Source organism: Crocodylus porosus, unplaced genomic scaffold, assembly GCF_001723895.1.
Source record: "Crocodylus porosus isolate Cpor-Errol unplaced genomic scaffold, CroPor_comp1, whole genome shotgun sequence".
In the NCBI taxonomy this organism is placed as follows: domain Eukaryota; kingdom Metazoa; phylum Chordata; order Crocodylia; family Crocodylidae; genus Crocodylus; species Crocodylus porosus.
Window position 1 is genome coordinate 256,153,170 of NW_017728886.1, and position 21,142 is coordinate 256,174,311.

A 21,142-nucleotide genomic window follows, 5' to 3' on the forward strand; every position below is an offset into this window, starting at 1 on the left:
AAAAAAAAAAAAAAAAATCTCCAAGAAAAAAAAAGTTTTCTTTAAACCTTAAAGTTGTCATATTTGGCTTTAAAATGCTTATTCTTTAACACAACAGAAATACCAACACAAATTCATAGCAGCTGTCTGTACAGAAGCGCACATCAGGGGATTTATTTTCAAAAGCCACAAAATTTGCACTTTTTGCTCAGATTTTCAAGCTGAACTGTTGTAAAAAGCTATCATCATCATTTTGTGTAGTACCTACTGAAGAGTAGGAAAAAACCCCAGAATCTGATAAACTTAATACATAAACAACAAGTATATCTCGCTAGTTAGCATTTTTCCACGATACCCAGTATGCATGAAATGCCCCATCACCAGGGTATGGACAATGCACATTCATAATGGCTTTAAACAGGGTAGGGGAGTACACAGGAGCTGGTACAATGCAACTTATGTGTGCATGAGCCTATATACAACTAAACTGCTACATCTTTAGCCATGCATGAAGCAGGACCTTGAATTGTACATCACCATACTATGTCAGCAATAATGGTAATGTTTCTTGAGCACGGTAGAGCAGTTAACACATCTGAATTAGTTTACCTGAAATTAAACTAATACTTTGGCATTATCCACATCATCACAAATACTTTGGTATCATAGTTTTCTATTCCTGTTATAATTTACATGGGCATAAACAGTGTTCACATTTCCTCTTTGTTTTAAGCACAATATCATTCTGTAATTCTTTAAACAATGGCAAACTTTTCTCTTCCAAACAAAAAAACCAAAAACAAAGACTAAGAAATATGTGAAGTGTCTTATTGTTAATTCATATGTGTACAAAAGTAATTTGATGACGGTTAGTTTGGTCCTTGATTTCATGGGCTTACAGCATGAAAAACTTCTTATAATCAACTTTCCCATATTATGTTGCTCAGGTTTTGATAATGGATATTTTTATTAAGAAACAGAACTAGAGCATACACAAACAGCCAGTCAGACCTAACACTGTTGCACAGCAAATTTTCTTTTAGTGGGCACTTTACCTGCAATGCTGAAAAAGGTCCTAGCTGAAACAAAAATGGTATTAACTAAGTGGCTTGTAATGGAAACATGACTTTTCAGCCAGAATGACTCGTTCACTTATGATCCCAAGAAAGCAAGTTAATGACAATCAGATAAAAATGCACCTGAAGTATTACAAACTAAAGTATTCTTGTTGAATACTTTGGCAATTGGAAGTTAGAATTAAATATTTGTAAAACACTTTTAGATGCTAGTTAAAGTGCTAACATTTGCAAGCTGTGGATGAAAGAGAAATATTCTGATGCTGGACTGTCACAAAACAGAAGACGACTTATTATTTAAATCACTAAGGGTACCACTGTCTTTAAAAGAGTCTCATATCTGGAGATATTTGGGAAATTTCCCCAATTCTTAAGAACTTTGATCCTCTAGAAACATCTGAAGACTGGATGTCCTACTAACCACATTCTTTTCTTGGGCATCGTAAAATAACAAGAGCATGCCAATCTGTTTTGCTTCTAAAAATATATCATCTTGCAGAATACCTATTCTGGGGTTTCAGGTCCAATGAGACTGGTTCAATGGTTCCTGGCTTTAAATCTCGTGACTTCAGACACCTGGAAATCCACATGAATGAATAACCTGGGGGCTTCTCACTACTACTACATGCTGCTCGCCAACAATGCTGCCAGATATGACCCTAAGCAAACCAAAAGGGTTACGGGTATGAAGATAAAGGAGGCAGATTATCAGGTTGTATTCTCACATATCCTTCCAGTCAAAAAGGCAAACACAAATGCAACCTGGAGATCAAAACATGGGTGCACACATAGCGAGAAGTTAACAGGACAGTCTGCTACTCAACTAAGTTGCCTGTGTTTTAATGAAAGAAATGTGGAGGCCAAGCAGGAAGATATCCACTTACGAAATTGTGATTTGAGATAGTAGGGTCAGCGAGAGAGGTCACCACTGCAAAAATGAAATGGTTGGGCATTGCTTAGGGACCCCAGCAGAGAAAAAGAGGTTTTGCCTTAATTTTTAGTGGTCCAGATAAATGCAACAATTGTATTAATACCAAAGGGGAGTAAGTTGTGATGATGCAAGTGTTACAAATACATAATTCTGTACCACAAACATAGGAAAACCTGTACAACTTTTAACTATCCAGCTTCTACAAACTACCACACCAAGATGACAAGGAGACAGAGAACACTTTTAAAACAAACTGAAACACGTAATCAGTTCATTATTTAGTTAATCACTATGATTCCTGTTAGGAGATATCACAGTTGCACAGACGGTCTTGTAAGCTCTTGGACTATGCTGGAAACAATTTTTCAGCACAGAGAGTAGAGAAACCAAGTAGGGGGAGGATCTTCTCAATTTATGGTATTCTAACAGAGAGAAGCTGATAAAAAAACCTGAAGATAGGAAGCAATCTGAATGACAGTGATCATGGAACTAGAGAATTCATGTTCCTCAGGTGAAGACAAAAGTGCACAGACTATTTATGGACTGCAAGCAGAATGTGAACCAATGGTATGCTCTTGTGGGAAAAAAATAAAAAAGCTAATGACGTGCCGGGTTTTATCTGGCATTTTATCAGTTGGCATCCTGGATTTATCGAGTGATTCTTCCACTCTATTCAGCACTGCTGAGGCCTCACCTAGAGTATAGGTCCAGTTTGGGTCCCACACTTCACAGAAAGATATGGACAGATTGGAAGTCCAACAGAGAGCAACAAAAATTATTAGAAGCCTGGGAGGTGTGACTTATGAAGACAGGCTGAAAGATGTAGGGATATTTAGACTGGAGAAGACTAAGGGAAGATTTGTTAGCAGTTTTCAAACATCTGAAAGGCAATTATAGAGGATGGAGATAGACCGTTCTCTGTGGCCACAGGAGACAGAACTGGGACCAATGAGTGCAAATTGCAGCAGAGGAAATTTAGGTTGAAGCTTAGGAAGAACTTTGACGAGTCATGTCAAGAAGCTGTGGAATTCTCCATGCCTGGAAATTTTCAAGAGCAGGTTAGACAGACACTCGACTCGGATGGTTTAAGCAGGGGACTGGATTAGATGATCTCATGAGGTCTCTTTCAGCCATGATCCAATTCAGATAGCTGACAGGCAGGTCTCAGGGAAAAAGGAGGTCCAAGAGAATCAGTTACTCCTTTATGAAACAACATTAAGGACAAAAGAGCATGGCATCATGCTGTGAAACAAAGGTAGGGAGCTCAGTCATGGACCTGCTTGTTTAAGTCATAAGCTCTTCTACAAAGATCCTTACAAAGCCATCTTACAAAAAGGGCAAATGTAGCCCTATTGCCAAGGGTGAGTATTAACCATACAGTACACACATACAAGGATACAATCAGAAAGGCCGAGATACCAACTAAAATACATAAGCAGTAAGAGGAGGAAAAACAAAAGTGTAAAACCGTTACTGACTGGCAAAGGAAAGCTAATAATGGATGATGTGAAGATAACTGAGGGCTTCAATGCCTCTTATTTCAGTCTTCAGAAGAAAGGCCAACTATCAGATGCCCAGTATAACTACTATCAAGAAAACAGAGGTAAGTTACAGAAAGAACAGGTTAAATATTACTTATCCAAGTTGGATGTTTTCAAATCAGTGGTCTGAGGGCTTCATTCTAGAGCACTCAAGGAATTAGCTAATACAATTGCTGAGCCAGTGACTATTATCCTGGAGAACTCTGAGGTCACAGGAGGTTCCAGAAAGCCAGTGAGAGCAATATTTAAAAAAAAGAAAAAAGGCAAACCCACTGAATTATAAAGAAATCATTCTAACTTTGATAGCTGGAAAAAATATTGGAGCTTATCACTAATAAATAATTAATAAGCAGCTAAAGGATAAGAAGGTGATAAGCGATATGGATTGTCCAGACAAAAATCAGACCTAATATGAATCTGATGTCCTTCTATGAGAAAGTGACAGACCTTGTGGAATGGATTGGGGGAACAGTGGATATGATATACCTTGACATTAATAAGATGTCTAATACTGTCTTTCACATCTTCATAAGTAAATTAAAGAACATGGTCTATATAAAACTATTGTAAGGTGGGTATACAACTGGTTGGATAATTGTGTTCAGTGAGTAGTCATCAATGGCTCAATGTCCAACAGGAAAAAAAGGATTTAATGGGCTTAACAGGAGCTGTCATTGATCAGTAATGTTCAATACCTTCATTAATAACTTGTTCTCACTGAATTTCATTTCAAAACATGAGAAGTATTACACTTAGGAAGGAACAGTGACATTCACAAATAAAAACAGGGATGAAGTACTTAAAAAAGGACATGGGAGTTATAGCGAAACTAAAAGATTGACAATGCACCACAGCTAAAAAAAGGACCAGGATATTGGAATTTATTAACAAGAATGTGGCATACAAGTATTTTCCTGCCATTCCATGGTACTATTTAATCACAGGATCTCAAGGGCCCCTGAGCTTTCAAGTAATTTTTTTTATTCAGACTATATTTAGCAAAAAAGCTCTCAGGTTTATTTCTGTTTTTTAACCAGCAACTCTACTGAGAAATGCACAGTGCTAGGAAAAAAGGACTGGAATGCAGGACTGCCTCACCCCTTTCACACAGGAGTGCTATCACCATTAAACTACAGAGGCAGGCTTTCCTCTTGCTTTCTGTCCTTCTGGGCCTTCCAGTGGCCCAGCTTCAGAAGAAGAGTAAAGAGTGCCCTCACCTAGCCTATTCTAGAGCTCAGTGGTTAGGAAACTCTTCATGGAAGTCAGAGAGTAGTTTTTAAATACCCTGAAAATGAGGTATCATCTAGGTCTCCTGTCCTAGGCATATGCTCTAATCACTAGGAAACTGAGCCAAAGGCGAGCACTGTCATTATAACCATAGTCTGTGAACTGCCTGTCTTAAGAAACCCATCGTACAGGTCTCTCAGAAGTGGGACTAAGGCACTCTGAAACACAAGCTAGTGGAGACTCTTTATAAAGAGCCTGAGATGTGCTGGAGTTAAGCCACAACACTATAGCTTAGCATCTCCCATTGGCTACCCAGAAGCATCTCCAACCTTTCTGGAAACCTTTCTGATACCTGGCTCCAAGCTTCAGAGGCAAGTATCACTCCCTATGCTCTGTACAGAGCACCTAGATGCATAAACACACACCAGTCAGACATCTCTCAAGTCACTCCATTGAACATAAGGGAATGTTAAGATGTATGGATTAATCGGGTCATTCTGAATCTCCTTCATGGGGCAGGCAATCACAACTTAGGTTGGATAAAAATAATATAATAGGATCATCTATACCCTCAGATGTAAGTGCTTAATAAAACGTAGCTGTCTGTCTTACCAGTTCTTCACATTGGATAGCTTTCAGCCTCTTTGCCGTATCCAGAGCCGTCTCTCCTGCTTGATTTACTGCAAAGAGAATTAAAAAGCTCTTCTGTAAAATGTCTCCACAATCAGTGCTTTAACTTTCAATATGATAAGGAAGATTAACTTTAAAAAAAAAACCATTGAAAAAGTATTGTTACTTACCTTACAGTGACCATATTTTAATCCACACAAATCACAGTTGCTTGCTCCATATTACTAGTTAAAAAGATTCTGATTTCACGTATATGTATTCTGGCTGTACTCAAGACTTAACCCAAGCACAGATTATTATACATAAGGGGCTACCTCAATTGCAACTTAGACCCTTTGTCAATAAGAGTTGTATATGAGTAGAATTTTGATTAGCAGGAAATGAAGGTGATTTACAGGACCTGGGGTTTAAGTGCCACTGCGGGGCTAGCCGGCTATGGACAACAACAACATAGCTCAAAAGAACCAAATGCCCTAAAATGAACAGGCAGTCCTCCTCTGAATAATGGTCTATATTAGGGATGTAAATATTGTTAAAAAAATTATCTGTTTAACTTCCTCTAATATACCAGTTAAAGTCCAGGGGCGGGCAATTATTTTGGGCAGAGGGTCGCTTACTGAGTTTTGTCAAGCCATTGAAAGCCACGTGACAGGCAGCCCAGGGCAGCTAAATATTAATTTTCTAAGTTTTTTAGGGTCCCTGCAGGCCAGATAGAATGGCTTGGCAGGCCACATTCGGCCCACGGGCTCCATTTTGCCCACCCCTGAGTTAAACGATTAACAGATAACACAGCAGCTGATTAACTGATAACACAGCTGCTACTGGGAGCCATTCCCTGGACCCTATGACAGGGAGGAGAAGCGGCAGTGGCAAGCTAGACAATACAGCTCAGATGAAGCCTTGTGCTGGGAGGGAGGAAGCACCTGTGAATGAGTAGCTAATTGCTTAATCGACAAATCATCAGGCTGCACACGGTTTTCTTTAACCTCACAGGCTATATGGGTACTATCCCCTACTCCCTTCCTCCTCCTTACCTCCTGCCTGTCCTGCCATCTTCTAGTCCTGCTGGGACACTGCATGGCTTCTTTTCCCCTGGACTTCCAGCCCTGCCCTCCCCCCCCCGAATAAATGATAACCAATAAGCTAACCAGTTATCATTGGGCTTATCAGTTAAATAGTTAATTGTTTAATCTTTTACATTCCTAAATCTATACGGATTCCATTGTAGGTGATCAACAAGCAGACCTACCAAGTGTGGAAGTATGGAGAGAAGCCCTACTTAAAATACCTGTAGGACAACCCTGTTGATGATGTCTGAATGGATACAGATATCCCACATACACTCTTGATATACCAGTCTGGAGAAGGACTGAAATAATTTGCTCCAAATAAAGCCCTCACCACAGCCAGAAGGTGAAATTCTCTCTCACCTGGTGTGGAATTAATTTTTAGAGGAAAAAATAAACTGATAATGGACTTATTAAGATGAAAGTCAAACAACCTTGTAAAGAAACTTGACGTAAGGCCTAAAGGTTACCCCATCCTTCGAGTCATGAATCCCTTCCCTAGGCGATATAATGGCCATCGAAAAGGTTATTTGTAAGCAACAAAGGAAAGAAGTTGTCACAAGGTATTCTGTCAAACCAGAGAGAACTGAGATGATTAGATGACCTCTTGAGGTCCCTTCCAACCCTAATTTTCTATGGAAGATTTCTTCAGGGTATGTAAATAGTATAAAAGTTTAAAATTGAAGTATTTAAAAGCTGGTGTTTCACAGCTCAGGTAAGAAACACTTTTCCATGCAACTAAACAGTCTGGAGGAAGACTTTCTACTTTGTTGCAGAATATTTGGTAGTTTAGACAAGCATTCCCTCTCCAAAGAAGACATTCTTCTGGAAGGAAGTGTTAAGGTGAATAAGGGGAAGGTAGAGATTAACCACTTTTGAAAATGAAAGCTGCAGGAATGACACAGCCTGTATCTTGATCTGACTTTACAAAAACTCCACCTATGTATTTATGCCCAGAAAGGCACAGAACACATTCAATTTTAGGGACGATTCTGGCAAAGATCTGTAGGGCCACAGAGATTGAAGGGAAAGAATATATAGCAATACTCACCAATTCAAAATACTGTACTTTGAATTGGGATCAAAGAGATATGAAAGTATATGCCTTGAAGGTCAAGGGCATGAACCAGTCCAAAGAATCCAGGGTAAATAAGAAAAAAAATACTGAGATGTCAAGAGTCAAGGATGAGTCTTTAGCCCCATTTCTTTTTTAGTCTTGGGAACTAATGGGAATAAAATCCTTCTCCTCTAAATGCTCTCTACTGCTCCCAGACACAAGAAGGGGTTTAACTTCCCACCTCCAGAATTTTTCATGAGAGGGGCTCCTGAACAGTCACAGAAAAATGAGGCTGGGAAAAATGGGAACAGTCTGAGACTGAACGCTTGAAAACCCACTACACTGAATTTTTACAATTCTGGTTCTTGGGGTGGGGGGTAGAAGAGAAAGAGAATGGGGAAGGGAAGAAAAAAATAAAGTTGATTCTAAATGGAGAACAAAGAAAAGCTGCCCATAAGGGGTCTACTGAGGCCCTTGACATATGTCAAAATTAGTTTTTGACATTCAGCAAGGGGTGTACGACAGCAAAAGAACACGGGGAGGGAGGGGGGTTAAATATGTGGATGCTTCAGATGTTCTCACAGCCACAGACAGCAAGAAGGACCTGAATAGTGACATGCCTATTATACTCTACTGTGGTCGCAAGGACATAAGGTGCAAGTGTATTCCAAAAGGATGTTACTTTTCATAAAGAATTAATTCATGTGCATGAAATATATGTGCCTCTAGAGAGGAATTGCTTGAAGAACTGTAATATACAACAGTATAAAAATGATTGAGTAAACTATTTCTCAGCTGAATCCCTCCTATAAGCTCTGTTACTGAAAGATTCATATCATGGGTATGTGATTAATAGTTTTCATCTTTGGAAATTCAGTTTCAACACAATGGTGTAGAAACAAAACTACTGAACCTTATTATAGGAACAACTATTTTTTTTTAATCAAACATATAAAAAGAGAGCTTACCTATATCAACAGTTGGCTTGCCCCTCAGAAGCAATTTCAGACACTCAGGCTTATTATATATACTGCAGTAGTGTAGAACCGTATTCCCCAATGCAGTCTGTTTATCCAGGTTTCCACTAAATATTCAAAGAAAAGAAAAAAGGAAGAAATATCATATGCCTTGACCTTCAACCCCAAAGCTGTCATCTCTATGCTGTATTTTTTTTAATGGATAACATGCATGTTTACACACATAACTTCTGTTACAGAAGAGTGAAAATTAGTAAGTAATCCTGTTTTTCAATTTAACAATGTCTCTGGTCTGGGAAATGCACTCCTTCACCAAAACCATGAACCCAGACAAACTCTTGGAGCCTTTTTGAGCAGCAGCTAACTATTCTAGTGACCATATTTTCCTTGAGCTGGTATTCTACATCCAAAGCTTTGTACAGGCAGTCCTTGGACTTGCGACACAAATGGTTCCTGAAAACCGCATCTTAAGTTGAAACGTTGTAACTCGGAACCAACTTTCTCATAAGAAACAGTGTTATAAATGGGGGATTGGTTATTGAACCGAGGCCTGATACCCTATTTTCACCAAACATACCCCAGAATTTTGTACTTGATCAATTATAGATGACTAATATAGCTACATTAATGCATTTATATCGTAAATAGCAATCATGTTGATTTGGAAGGACTTCTTTGAGGTGCTTTTGCTGGAGTTTTTGAAGGGCTCCTGGTTGGACTTTTTTAAGGGTTTTTGGCTGGAGTCTTGGCTGCACGTTTTTCTGGAGCCTTGTCTGCTTTCTTAAAGAAAGCGTCCAAGGAAGTTCAGACAGATGCTCTCCAGGGAGATGAGCGACACAGCGAACTTGTTTGCTGGCGTGACATTGTATAGGTTCAAGCGTTGTAAAGTCGAAACTGACGTCATAACGTTGAAACAGGGTGTTGATTTATAAACGCTGTAAGTGCGAAACGTTGTAACTCAAAACACTGTAAGTGGAGGGCTGCCTGTACTCCACTCCTTCCAAGGAACCCTCAAGTTTCTATTGGCCAGCCAGATTAATCATGTAATTGACCCTTGTTTTTCTATCATAAGAACATGCCCAATCAGAATATTTTGTGAAGTACTTTACATTAGTTTAGGTTGGGAAAAGAAAAAACACTTTTTTTGTAATTTTTTTCATTTGACCATTTCATCCTATTTTTCGTGGCGGGGGCGGGGGAGGGAGTGTATGAGTATCCTGTACTTGGCTTAGCACGGTGGACAATGTTAAAAAGTATGATTTGAGATATGTTCCTCTTTCCCTAAGATCATCCCTCAGGTTTTCATCTGAGTGTCAGGAACATGGAAGCCAATGATTCTCACTGTGGGACTGTGGAGATAAATTCAGGAAGGACAAAAACTTTGTTAGTATAAAGATAAAAGTTGTACAAGTTAGTCATAGGCTTCCACCTCCCCTGCCTGTGTATTTGAATAAATAGAAGCCCTTTGCTGCCCCAAAGATGCACACTGTCCATCTCAGAATCAGGGCATGGAGCAGCAGCAAGACTTTCGATACCACATTTGAGTGGTTAAAAAGCCAGCACAGTAGTCTAGGGAGACAGCTGGAGTTACCACTGCTCAGACCTGCTTCAGAGGCTCCACCCACTCCTTTTTTTCCCTGCCCAGAGGACTTTTCTTATCCAGGATGCTTTTACATGGAGACTTATAATGAAAGTGTCTATCACTATTGTGTTGCTAGCATGATAGCAGAATACTCTTTTTGTAAATTTGAGTTTTAACATAACACAATGAATAGAGCATTCATCAGGAAATGATAAAATGATTAGGAAAAATGCAATATGTCCATCTAGGGTTAATCATGCTGTAGAAGACATGTAGGGTTCAGTTTAAATAAATAAATAAATAAAACTGCACTCTGATTTTAAGCTTAACAAGGTATAAACTGGCATACAAATACTTGGCTATGTAGAACACTGGCCCAAAGAAAATGCCGACTGAAGGCATAGGCTAGAGAATTTTACTTTGAATGCTGTATAAAGGAAGAATTACTTTAAGCAATGTAGAAAGCAAGGCTTTCCAACTGGTGGCCCTTGAGAGGTTAGGTTGCAACCCCCAGACTCCTGTCTGGCCACCACTCCCCACAGCACTACGGCTGCAACTGAAGCCAGAGTCTCTTGGCTCTCAGAGGGCAAGGCAGTGCACCATGGCATGGCCAGGGGAACTAAGAATGAGCCTGGGGCCATGGGTGAGGGGAGGAGTGAAAGGGGGTACAGGACAGGTGCAACTACATAGTGAGGGGGAGGTGCACAGATATGCAGTCCAGCAGCAAGGAGGGGGCCTATCCAGTGTGCAAGTTGGGGTGGTGGGGGGGTGGTTTTCTGTGGTGCAGACCATGGATGTGCAGGCTCCCCAAAGCATGTTCTCAAGATGCTTTACAAAACATAACATAGCATTCCTTCATAAGTAGGTAAATACTATTACCTGCATATGACCAATGGAAATAGCGGAGGCACAAAGGAGAAATAATTTATTGACGAGTAAGTTGATACACAGCAAATCACCAATTGATCTAAAATGGAACATGGATTTCCTGACTCCAAGTCTGATGCTTTAAACACAAGAACAAACTTCCTTTCTTACACAAACTACATCAAGTGTGACGTAGCTACACAAACTGCTGGAAAAGGGAAGGGAAACTATATGCTTCATCCATGCTGTTCTCAAAGTTAAGATCAAATTCCAGATATGACTTCCTGCATTCAAAAAATATATATACTGCAGTGATCCCAGTGGTCTTCTTCACCTTTAAATTACTACTATTATGTAAAAATCAGTTGGACAAGATATCGGCTCTTAATTTCCTTCGCTCAACAGAAAGAAATTAAAAATGACCGGGGATCTATGTGTCATCTTTTTGCATATACTTTATATTTTTTCATCAGAAATACTTATTACATAGTGAGTAATTTTATTTAGAGTGAGAATTCTTATTAGATTTTCCTTTTCCATCTCCTTGACCATCATAATATCTGAACTACCCAGCTAGACCTTGAAACAAGCTCCTTAAGTAACTATAACATTACTGTTCCCACAGTTTTAATCCTATTGCTTATTTCAAATGTCCATCTTTTCTCAAGTTACAGGATCACCATATATCACCATATACTATAAACTCATAGAAGAGAAAAATATCTCTAAAAGACAAATAGCTCATTGCCAACAGGGTCAAACTGCTAGACTTATGCAAATTATCATAGGATCATAGGAAATAGGACTGGAAGGGACCTCACAAGGTATTTAATCCAGCCCCCTACTCAAGACAATATCATCCCTGACTAAAGCATCCCAGCTAAGTGGCTCTCCAACCTGTTCTTGAATATTTCCACGGATGGCTTATGCTCATTCCTTTATATACATACAATCTGTGGGAACAAATCTTCAGTACTTTTTTTGTTTGGATTACAGTCTTTTCCTTTCTGTCCCTATTTTTTGACAGATTTCTTAGTCTCTTTTTCCAGTACTGTCAGTTTATATTAACTTTCCATTATCATATTTATGTAAGTTCCTCTCGATTTTTTCTCTCTTTTTTTTTTAAAAAACTGTCAGGGTAGTGCCTCCTCCTTTCAAGTACCTGTTTTTTATTCTGTATTTCTTACAAACAGAGCAGTCAACTCAAAGTTGAAACATAAAACGTGCTCAGGTAGTTTGATTTTTAATGGAAAATAAACTGCTCAAAGCAATTTATGAGAATGATATTCAACAGATCTATTTTCCTTTAAGTTATTTTTGATATTCAAGTGAGCAATCCATACCAGTTTTGTACAAGGAAGTCAACCAGATGAAGAGAGGTTTGGTCAGCAGTCCGGACTGCTAAATGAAGTGCTGTTTCACCTGGCTCCTAAACATAAAAGAAGAGAAGGAGGTTACAAAATGAAAAGTCACAAAGTTAAGCACTTGAGACACACTTGGCTTGCAAAGCTCATCCCCCTCCTGCCATATGGTTTCAATCATTTAACCTTTTTCTTAACTGTTTAAATAGAAGCAGCATGAAGAAACATATGATATTCAAAATGACAGGCAAGAGCTATTTACAAAAGCGCTGCATTTTCTTTCACTGCCCTCTTCCTCTCTAACTAATTTTCCCCTTTGGCTACTCAGAAGGCACAATCCTGAGATTACCTTCAATCAATCTTGCCAAATAACAACTAGTCCCATAAAGTAGAAACATGCCTTATCAGGAGGTCTTAGTCCTCCCTGGGCTGAAGAACTGTGACCATCGCTCCCTCCCCCTGTGACAAGCTGGGGCCCAGCCCAGTGCAGCCCACCTCAGCCCAGCCAGCCAACATCTCAATTGCCTAGCAGAGGCAGAGGGATCTGGCCAGAGATTGAGAGGGATATGAATCAAATCAATATGTAATATGACTGTAACATCCTGTGGCACAGACCCTGCATTGTCACAAACCTGCATAACATATGCACATTTACACAGCTATAGCAGTATATCAAGATAACAATCGCAACCAACATCATCTAATATGAGTCAGTGTCTTCACCTGGGCATCTGAATCAAACTGGGCCAATTTTCAGAACCCACTGACTGCAATAGGAGCGGAGAGAGCTTTCAACACTTTGAGAGAGAAAAAATGAGCCATTTTTTGTGAAAAACACCCATTAAATGTCAGCAAAACTTAATTTTGTTTAAATAAGTGCAAATCATGAATGTTTCATAATACACTGAGACCACTACATAGCATGCTGCTACATGAAAAGTAGCTGCAATATTGCCACTGATAGCAAGGATCTGGATGGGATGACCCAAGAGGTCCTTTCCAGTCTCATATCTTCCCCTGCTAACCTAAAAGAAATGCATTTTGGAAGACCTGGTGTAGCTCTAGTGTAGTTGCACCTAAAATGCTATTTTTAATTTCATCATTGTTTTATGGTGGTGTTTTAAGGGTCATTCATCAGGCTTCCCTCTGAACACAAGCACAGACACTCAAAAAAACATGTAGGCCATATATTTCCTCTTGTTTTCTTCACTATACTATCATCATTTATTATTTCTGATCCAGTACATTCTAGAGGCAGTTGTTAGGATCCTTTATGTTTGTAAAAGGTTCAGTACAAATACAATCCCTGCTCCAAGACTAACTAGGAACAAAATACAATTTGTACATGCTGAAAAACAAAGGTTGGTGCTTGGTACAGGGGAACAAGTTCAGCAACAATAATGCCAAATCAGAGACTAGCCCTGCACACAAGTTACAGGCTTCCAACTTTTGTTTTAATATACTTAAAACAAAAGACTTTATGGTTCAGAAGACTGCTTGTTACAGACCCACCAGGGAGCTTACTGTGGTTATCACAGAAGAGATGGCTCCTCAGACATGACCTGAACATTATAGTTTTGTTAACTGATTCAGGAAGGGAATTTAGTGCAAGCAGAACAGCGCAGAACATAGTTCCTCACATGAACCTGGAGGCTGCCACTGCTGACAGAGTAGAGGAGCAAGTTCACAACACAATAAAAACAAATATAGATAAGTAGGGAAGAACTGAACAGCACTGAAGTCATGGACCAGAAGTTTTACGTGGAGAAGGGAAGCAATTGGAGGGACCAAAAAGACAGACATCCATCAAAAACACTTGACTAGAAAGAAATCGGGTTGCGCCCAAAAGAGTGCATTCAGATTTGATCACTGCATTATTTGTTTTTCCAATGTCTAAAGTATACTCCCCTGGTTACTCGGCAAACAGATCTCCAAACACTCATAATAGGCTCATTTAAACTACACTGAAGAAAATATACTGCACTGGCTGAAACCAGGGTTAGAGCATGGGTAAAATATGCTGCTACTATAAGTGCTTGCTTTTAAAAATATACCGCTTAAAATTACTCAGTATTGTTTACCTGATAAGCTTACCTGTCCGGGCTCTAAGAGCGGCTCCATTAGCTCTACTCCCTCAGCATAGACTTGAATTAGTGCAAGTAAATCCCTGGATCTGACAGCCTCAAGTAGTTCATTCAGTTTAGCTGCTGCAGATGCACAAGTCTTTCTAGAAAACTTATGGTCTACATACTTAGCAGTGATATATTCTTTACGTGCCGTCCTGGAGGGTGCGAAAACCGAAAGTGGGTTAGAACTCTTAGCAAAACTGACTGATAATCTAAGCTTAACATCAGACTTTACCTTGCTATGGCCCCTAGCACATGGTCATTTAATGATACAATGGGATCTGATCCCTGATTCAAATAGCCACGCCTCTCAATCATATCCCTCTCAATCTCTGGCCAGATCCCTCTGCCTCCGCTAGGCAATTGAGATGTTGGCTGGCTGGGCTGAGGTGGGCTGCACTGGGCTGCATAGCAGGATGCCAGACTGTAGCATCAAGGATCAGATCCCCAAAAGACCCCATTCTCACTTGCCAGTGCAGGGGGTGCTAAGCTGCCTACAGCTGATAAACCTGAGTGATCCTGGCACCAGGAAAATAATCAGCTCAATGTTGGTCCCAAACCCAAGACCGCAGTGGGGCCAGTTTCATGTGCCAGTCCTGGTGCTGGAACTGATAATCAGCATTGGAGTCTACAGCTAGCTCTAATTACTCTGCCACATGTTTAATTTTGTTTAAGACATGATGGAAACCAGCCACAACAACTGTTACCTCTTTTTTGTGGATATTTTTGTGTCTGGTTTCCCATTAACTCATTGAACGTGTGGCAGGGTCACAATTTATGGTGAGATTTACATGCTGATTGTGTTTTAATTGAACCATCTGCCAGGAGCCTTAGATTGTGCCCAGAGAAGGGAAGACTGCATGAATTTCATGACCCTATCTTGTCATAAACCAAGCCAGTGATTCTCAACGTTTTTTGTGAAAACATCTTCCATTTCTGGTAATATTGCTCGATCCTTGATTCCTTGTATCATTTGGATTTTTAGGTTGACAAGCTGTCAAAATTTCACCCATGACATTGCAACATATGGCCGGCCATATCCAAACATGAGTGAACACTGACTCTAGTAAGTGTTTAACCTTGGCTTTTGCTGACAGTCATTGCAAAAGCTATCCTGACAGGAAATTGCTTCCTGCATGTCTTAAAAGGTAGAGCTATGTTTGATGGGCATGACTCCCAGCAAAAGAATGCATTTTCCAGTAGCATCTCATGCCATCACTTTTAAGACTATACCGTTGTTGTAAATACTTTTTACAGTAAGTCTCATGCCATTGATTAAGACAATATTTTTATTCATATTTTGTAACAGAATCACCATCATCCACACCATAAGCATAAGCCTATGGGGAGGCAAACGGCTTAGTGACAAACTGCTGAGAAACTTGGTTGAATATTGGATATCTTCATTACCATGTTTGTTATCTACACTTAATTAGTTCTTTCTTCTCCAGTAATTCTGGCAACTATGCCCTCATTTATAGCATCACACTTTTCATTTTGGGGCAGAATCGGTATGGTGGAAAATGGCATCCTCCGACATGTCTATGCCACTGACCTACTTGCTTTAGTTACCTTCACTTAAAATGAAGTTTTCTGGTGCTCTGATAAGATTGAAACTATTTATGTATGTGGTCTTGGCCCCTTTCCCAATCCTTTTGAGATGAGCAGCAAATTGATCTGCTCCAGCTGTTGCTCTCAAGTTTCAAGTTTTTAAAATGTCTCCACAACTGCGATGTGTTCAAACATCTTTGCTTTGCATGAAGTCTCACAGTGGCCTGTCAGCAGGGCCCTGCAAAGCTTCGGTTACCAATTGGATTCAGCGGAGATTCAGCCTGATTTGGTGGCCGTATTTCTGAATCAAATCAGGAGACCCATTAAACTCTCCAAATTGAGTCGAAGCTTCCAATTCGATTTGGAGAAATTCAATGATTTGGACATAGACACACAGCTTTATATGATGGTTTTTATTTACATACCTTAAGGTACTAGGCAGCTCATGAATGCTGAGATGGTGGGGTGGATGGAGCATCCCATGGGAGCACTTCTGGTCCACTTTTGGGTCCACAGCAGAGTGCGCAGGGGACCCCTTCCGCCTGCCTCAGCAACTGGTGCCTTCTGGGTCTGTGTGGGCACCCAGGGTCCCCCCATGGCTAATCGCTGAGTAGTACTTCAGGTCCACTTGTGGGTCTACCACTGAGCACCTGGGGAGTCCCCCCCTGCTCCTGTGGGATGCTCCCTCCACTCTACCAGCTCAGCATTCAGAAAAAACATGTAAAGCTGTGTCTATGGCTGAATTGCTGATTCTCTGAATCAGAACCGAATCTTCAGATTTGGTTTCAGCCAAATCGAATCAGCGACAGTGATAACCAAATCAACGAATCAAATCCCTGTCCCCCGAATCAGGGCAAATTGGAATTGAATACAGCCCACTTTGCACACCCTTACCTGTCAGGCCAGTCCTGCCTGACAATTTGCTTAAAATTTCATACGTGGTACACACACATGCATATGGCTCTTCAAAAAAAATTGCATGTTTTTTCAGACCTTTTAATGGTTTTTGAATTATGTGTACATCTATACTCTATAAGCTTTAAAATAATGTGTGGGCATACAGTAAGTACAAATATACTTTAAAATGTTCTTAGACCACCTACTCTTTAGCATGTTAGTATATAGGTACTGTGACTAGCTGGAGAAGTTTTTTTAATTAGCTTCTCCTTGTTCGCGATTATAAACTTGAAACCTGCCAGTAGGGAAGACACAAGTGAGCACTCACACTCATATTTAGTACTTACATATCACTTGATGGAGTGGGTTTAGGCGAAGGACTAGGTAAATTCCCTTCCATAATATCATTAAAACTATTATTTCCTACATTCTTGGCCAGCTGTAATAACAAAAAAAAGTTATAGTTGTATTTGTTACTGGTCTCAAACTTTCAAATAAGATTAATTATATTGAGTGAATAAAGAGAGCAGAAGCAAAAAACACTGATCTAATAGAAATTTTTTTTTTTTTTTTTTTAAAAGTACAGGCATAGGATTATAGGAACGTAGGTTAGAGGTGCACCAATACATTCGTCCAATAATAGATCAATACCGATATAAAGAAAATTGGCTGTATTGGAAATCAGCCCAATGTGGATGATAATTTGGACAGTAAATGCCAATGCGTGCGTGCAGTTGCAGCACAGCATGCAGGCAGCAAGGAGCAGAGCCCGATAGCATGGAGAGCTGCCTCCAGCTGGTAAGTGCATTGTGGTGAAAGGGGAGAGGAGGAGGGAAGGGGTATGGGGGGCAGATCAATCCCCTCCTCCCCCCAGTGAGGGAAGCGACAGGGGCAGGGACAGGCGCTGCCCAGCCAGGGCAGGACAGGGAGTGGAACAGAGGCATGGCTCGTGAGAGGTGGGTGGCTTCTGCCGCTGTGCGAACACCGGGGGGTGGCGTAGGGGGGTGGGGTGCCACTCAGATCTGTGCAGGGTGAGCAGGCAGGCTGTAGCTGGGGGCTGGAACCAAGCCTGCAGCTGGGAGCTGGAGCCAGGCTCTTCCCAGGCTGGGCTTGGGGCTATGGAGGGGGCTGCAGCCACCTCAGATTTTGCTGTAGCTCTCTCCCAGCGCTGCCACTGCTATACGCCCGGTGGAGGCCTAGCTCTTTTCAGTGCATGGAGCGAGGCGGGTGTTCAGCCAGGAAGAGCTGGGGCTGCCCCGGTGGGCAGGCGATGCTGAGAGGGAACTACGGCAAAATCTGGGGTGGCTGCAGCCCGCTCCATAGCCCCCACTCCGAGCCCCACCCCCAGTGAGAAGAACCTGGCTCCAGCTCATAGCTGCAGCCCGCCTGCTCACCCTGCGCAGATCCAGGGGCACAAGCTCCCCCGATCCCGGGGTGTAAGCAGTGGTGGGAGCCACCCCCGCCAATGAGCAGTGCCTCTATCCCATGCCCCACCCCACCCCAGCTGGGCAGTGCCTTCCCCTGCCCCCTTCTTCGCCATGGGGAGGATTGAACTGCCCCCCCACCTTCCACCACAATGGACTTCCCAGCTGGAGGCAGCTCTCCACTCTATATCAGAAATCAGATCGGTATCGGCTGATATGCCTCCTTAAAAACCAGGTATAGGTATCAGTCCCAAAAATCTCTATTAGTGCACCCCTAATAGGAACCATCCCACCAAAGTGTCTGTCTAACCTACTCTTGAAAATGTAGATTTGTCTAGGTAGCCTGTGCTTGGCCCTCCCTCACAGTCAAAAAGTTTCTCATAATCTCCAAATTGAATTTCCTCTTCTGCACTTTGAGGCTACTGCTCCTAGTCCTTTCTCTGAGACCTATAGAAAAAAAGGTTATCATCACCCTTCAGTTTTCAATCTCTCTGCAGTCTTCTCTCCAGACAAAACAACCTTATCTCTTTCAGCCTCTCCTCAAGCTTCCTAGCCACCTAATAATTTCTGTCACTCTATTGAACTTTTTCCAATTTGTCCACATCTTTCTTGAAGTGTGGAACACAAACTGGATACAGTACTCCACATGAGGCCTCACCAGTGCCCGTCAGAATGGAAGAATCACCTCTCTTGATTTACAAGTGACACTCCTATTACTACAATCCCTGGGGAACCCCACTCAATACCCCCTCCTTCCCACCTAGACACTGAGCTACTGGAGCAAGGGGTAAGTTACAAGTACTCATCTTTCCTAAAATCCAACTTAAATGAATAGTAATAATACAGACAATTCAAAGTTTCAGTAACTTTAGTCTATTGCTAGTTAAACCCATTCACAAGCCTGACATGCCAAAAACACTCTTTGCAATTTCCTAAACAGAACAGCAGAACATCAATCTCCTCTTTCGGGTCAAAGATGGTTTGTGGAGAAAAATGCACCACAACTATCACTTTTCTCTTCTATCCAATTCACAATATCTCTTGACAGTAATGCAGGACCTTTCCCTCTAAATTAAAAGGTTCAGCCAATATAGTTTACCACATTCTGCTCTAGCTGCTCTCTCTCATAGACTGAAGTTTCCTCTCTCTCTCATTTTCTCTCAACTTGTCATATATAGATTTAGGGTTAAGACTACCGAAAAGTAAAATTATGACCATATGAATCATGGCAAGGTGAAGTTAAATATATCAGTATGGGAAAAATGAATTTTTCAGCAAGAAAATAATGGTAACAAGGCAAATTTACCGACAGCGCAATAAAAAACTGTTCCAAATTATTTACAAAATATGAAAATGAACATTTCTATTAAAAGGCATATTTTTAAAAGTTATGTGCCTTTGATTTTTTCACCATGTATTCTTCATATGAACATAGTATCAGACTACATATATCCAAACTACAGAAACTTACCAAGAGTTCAGATGTTCCTAATTTGTCTAATTCCAAAGACTGAATTCGAGAGATATGAACACCCATTTCTCTATGTATTCCAGAACACTCTATACATGTTAAAATGCCCAGATTAGTTGATAACCACGTTGGATCTGTAGAACAGTTCGAGAAATAAAATAATTAGCAAATGTTTAGCATTTATACTTCCACTGCAAACAAATTAAAATGAAATGGCCCTCTTCTTAAGGGATTTAACTATAAACATCTGATGCTTCATCACACAACTGGAAGGGAAATTCAGTAAGCATGCTGCCTTCAAATCAAGCAAGTTGATTTAATGATCCACAACTTTTCAACTAATAGTTAAGCAAAAGGTTTCAAATGTGCGTGAAGTCTGAAACATGAAAAATCAAGGCTAAAATATTCAAAGGGATCGTCATGAATAATTACATTAAGCATTTCATTGGAGGTAGAATGGACATACATAGAGATAAACTCTGATGCCAGTCTAGTCAGATCTCAATTACCATGTGGGAGACTTACGTTTAGCTCCCAAATAAGACTCATTCATGAAAGCTGCAAGAGGAGCATGGGTCAATCTCTGGGTTACCTTGGACAACTTTTAAATGGGCTGATTACAAAATAAATAAATACTAAAAAAGCCCATAGGATCCTAAATAAATCTTTTTCCTTGACCAAAGGAATTATTAATTATCATTAAATGAAGCACTGAATCAAGGGTTTAAGGGTGAAAAGTAAAAGGAGAGATGGTTTGGAAATTCACTGTAAAATTGGAGATGAAAAGATTAACAAAAATATTTCCCCAAATTATTGGAGATCTGAATGATAAACTAATGACTATTCATCATACCGCAACATTAAAACTGTAATTTTATTTTTACAGTGCTCTAATTTTGCATCGATGTAGGCATTTTTGTTATGTTCATTGCTACTGGATAATGTAGGTACCAGCAATTTACTATTACAATGTAATATATTTTTGGTATGAAAAGCCTTCTCCTGAAGAAGAGTACAATCCATTTTTCTTTTTTTCCCCCCTTTCTCAGTCACCTCTGCCTTCTGCAGAGCCCTTGAATGATGTGAAAGCTATGGTGGCTATCAGGCCTTTAACAGGTCTATGGTAACTCTTAATTCTTATTGAGATCAGGCAAGGGAAAATGAGTGATGTGTAATTTTGCTCTGCTGGAGATATGATTCTGGGTCCTGGCTGGATTCTTACGCTGTGTCTTTGTTCTCTAGTGCAAGACTGGGGAAACCACCATTCCATACGTTTCTTACTAAGAAGCTGAGACCAGAGAGTAAGCCCCAAGATATTGTGTTTTCCCTACTCCCTGTCTAACCATTGCTCATTTCTATTAAATAATGTGCCCAGAAT

General features: G+C 40.5%; 1 protein-coding gene across 1 annotated transcript in view; it reads right to left on the minus strand.

Moving 5' to 3' along the window:
* The window catches only part of ASAP1 (ArfGAP with SH3 domain, ankyrin repeat and PH domain 1), a 291,905-nt gene that overhangs the window by 36,981 nt on the left and 233,782 nt on the right, over nt 1-21,142 (minus strand). The window contains exons 17-23 of the mRNA XM_019552858.1: nt 19,765-19,898; nt 17,217-17,308; nt 14,390-14,576; nt 12,278-12,363; nt 8,477-8,592; nt 5,355-5,434; nt 3,263-3,265 (exon numbers count right to left, since the gene is read on the minus strand). Of these exons, the coding sequence (XP_019408403.1) occupies nt 3,263-3,265; nt 5,355-5,434; nt 8,477-8,592; nt 12,278-12,363; nt 14,390-14,576; nt 17,217-17,308; nt 19,765-19,898 (698 nt within the window). The remainder of the gene's footprint in view (nt 1-3,262; nt 3,266-5,354; nt 5,435-8,476; nt 8,593-12,277; nt 12,364-14,389; nt 14,577-17,216; nt 17,309-19,764; nt 19,899-21,142) is intronic.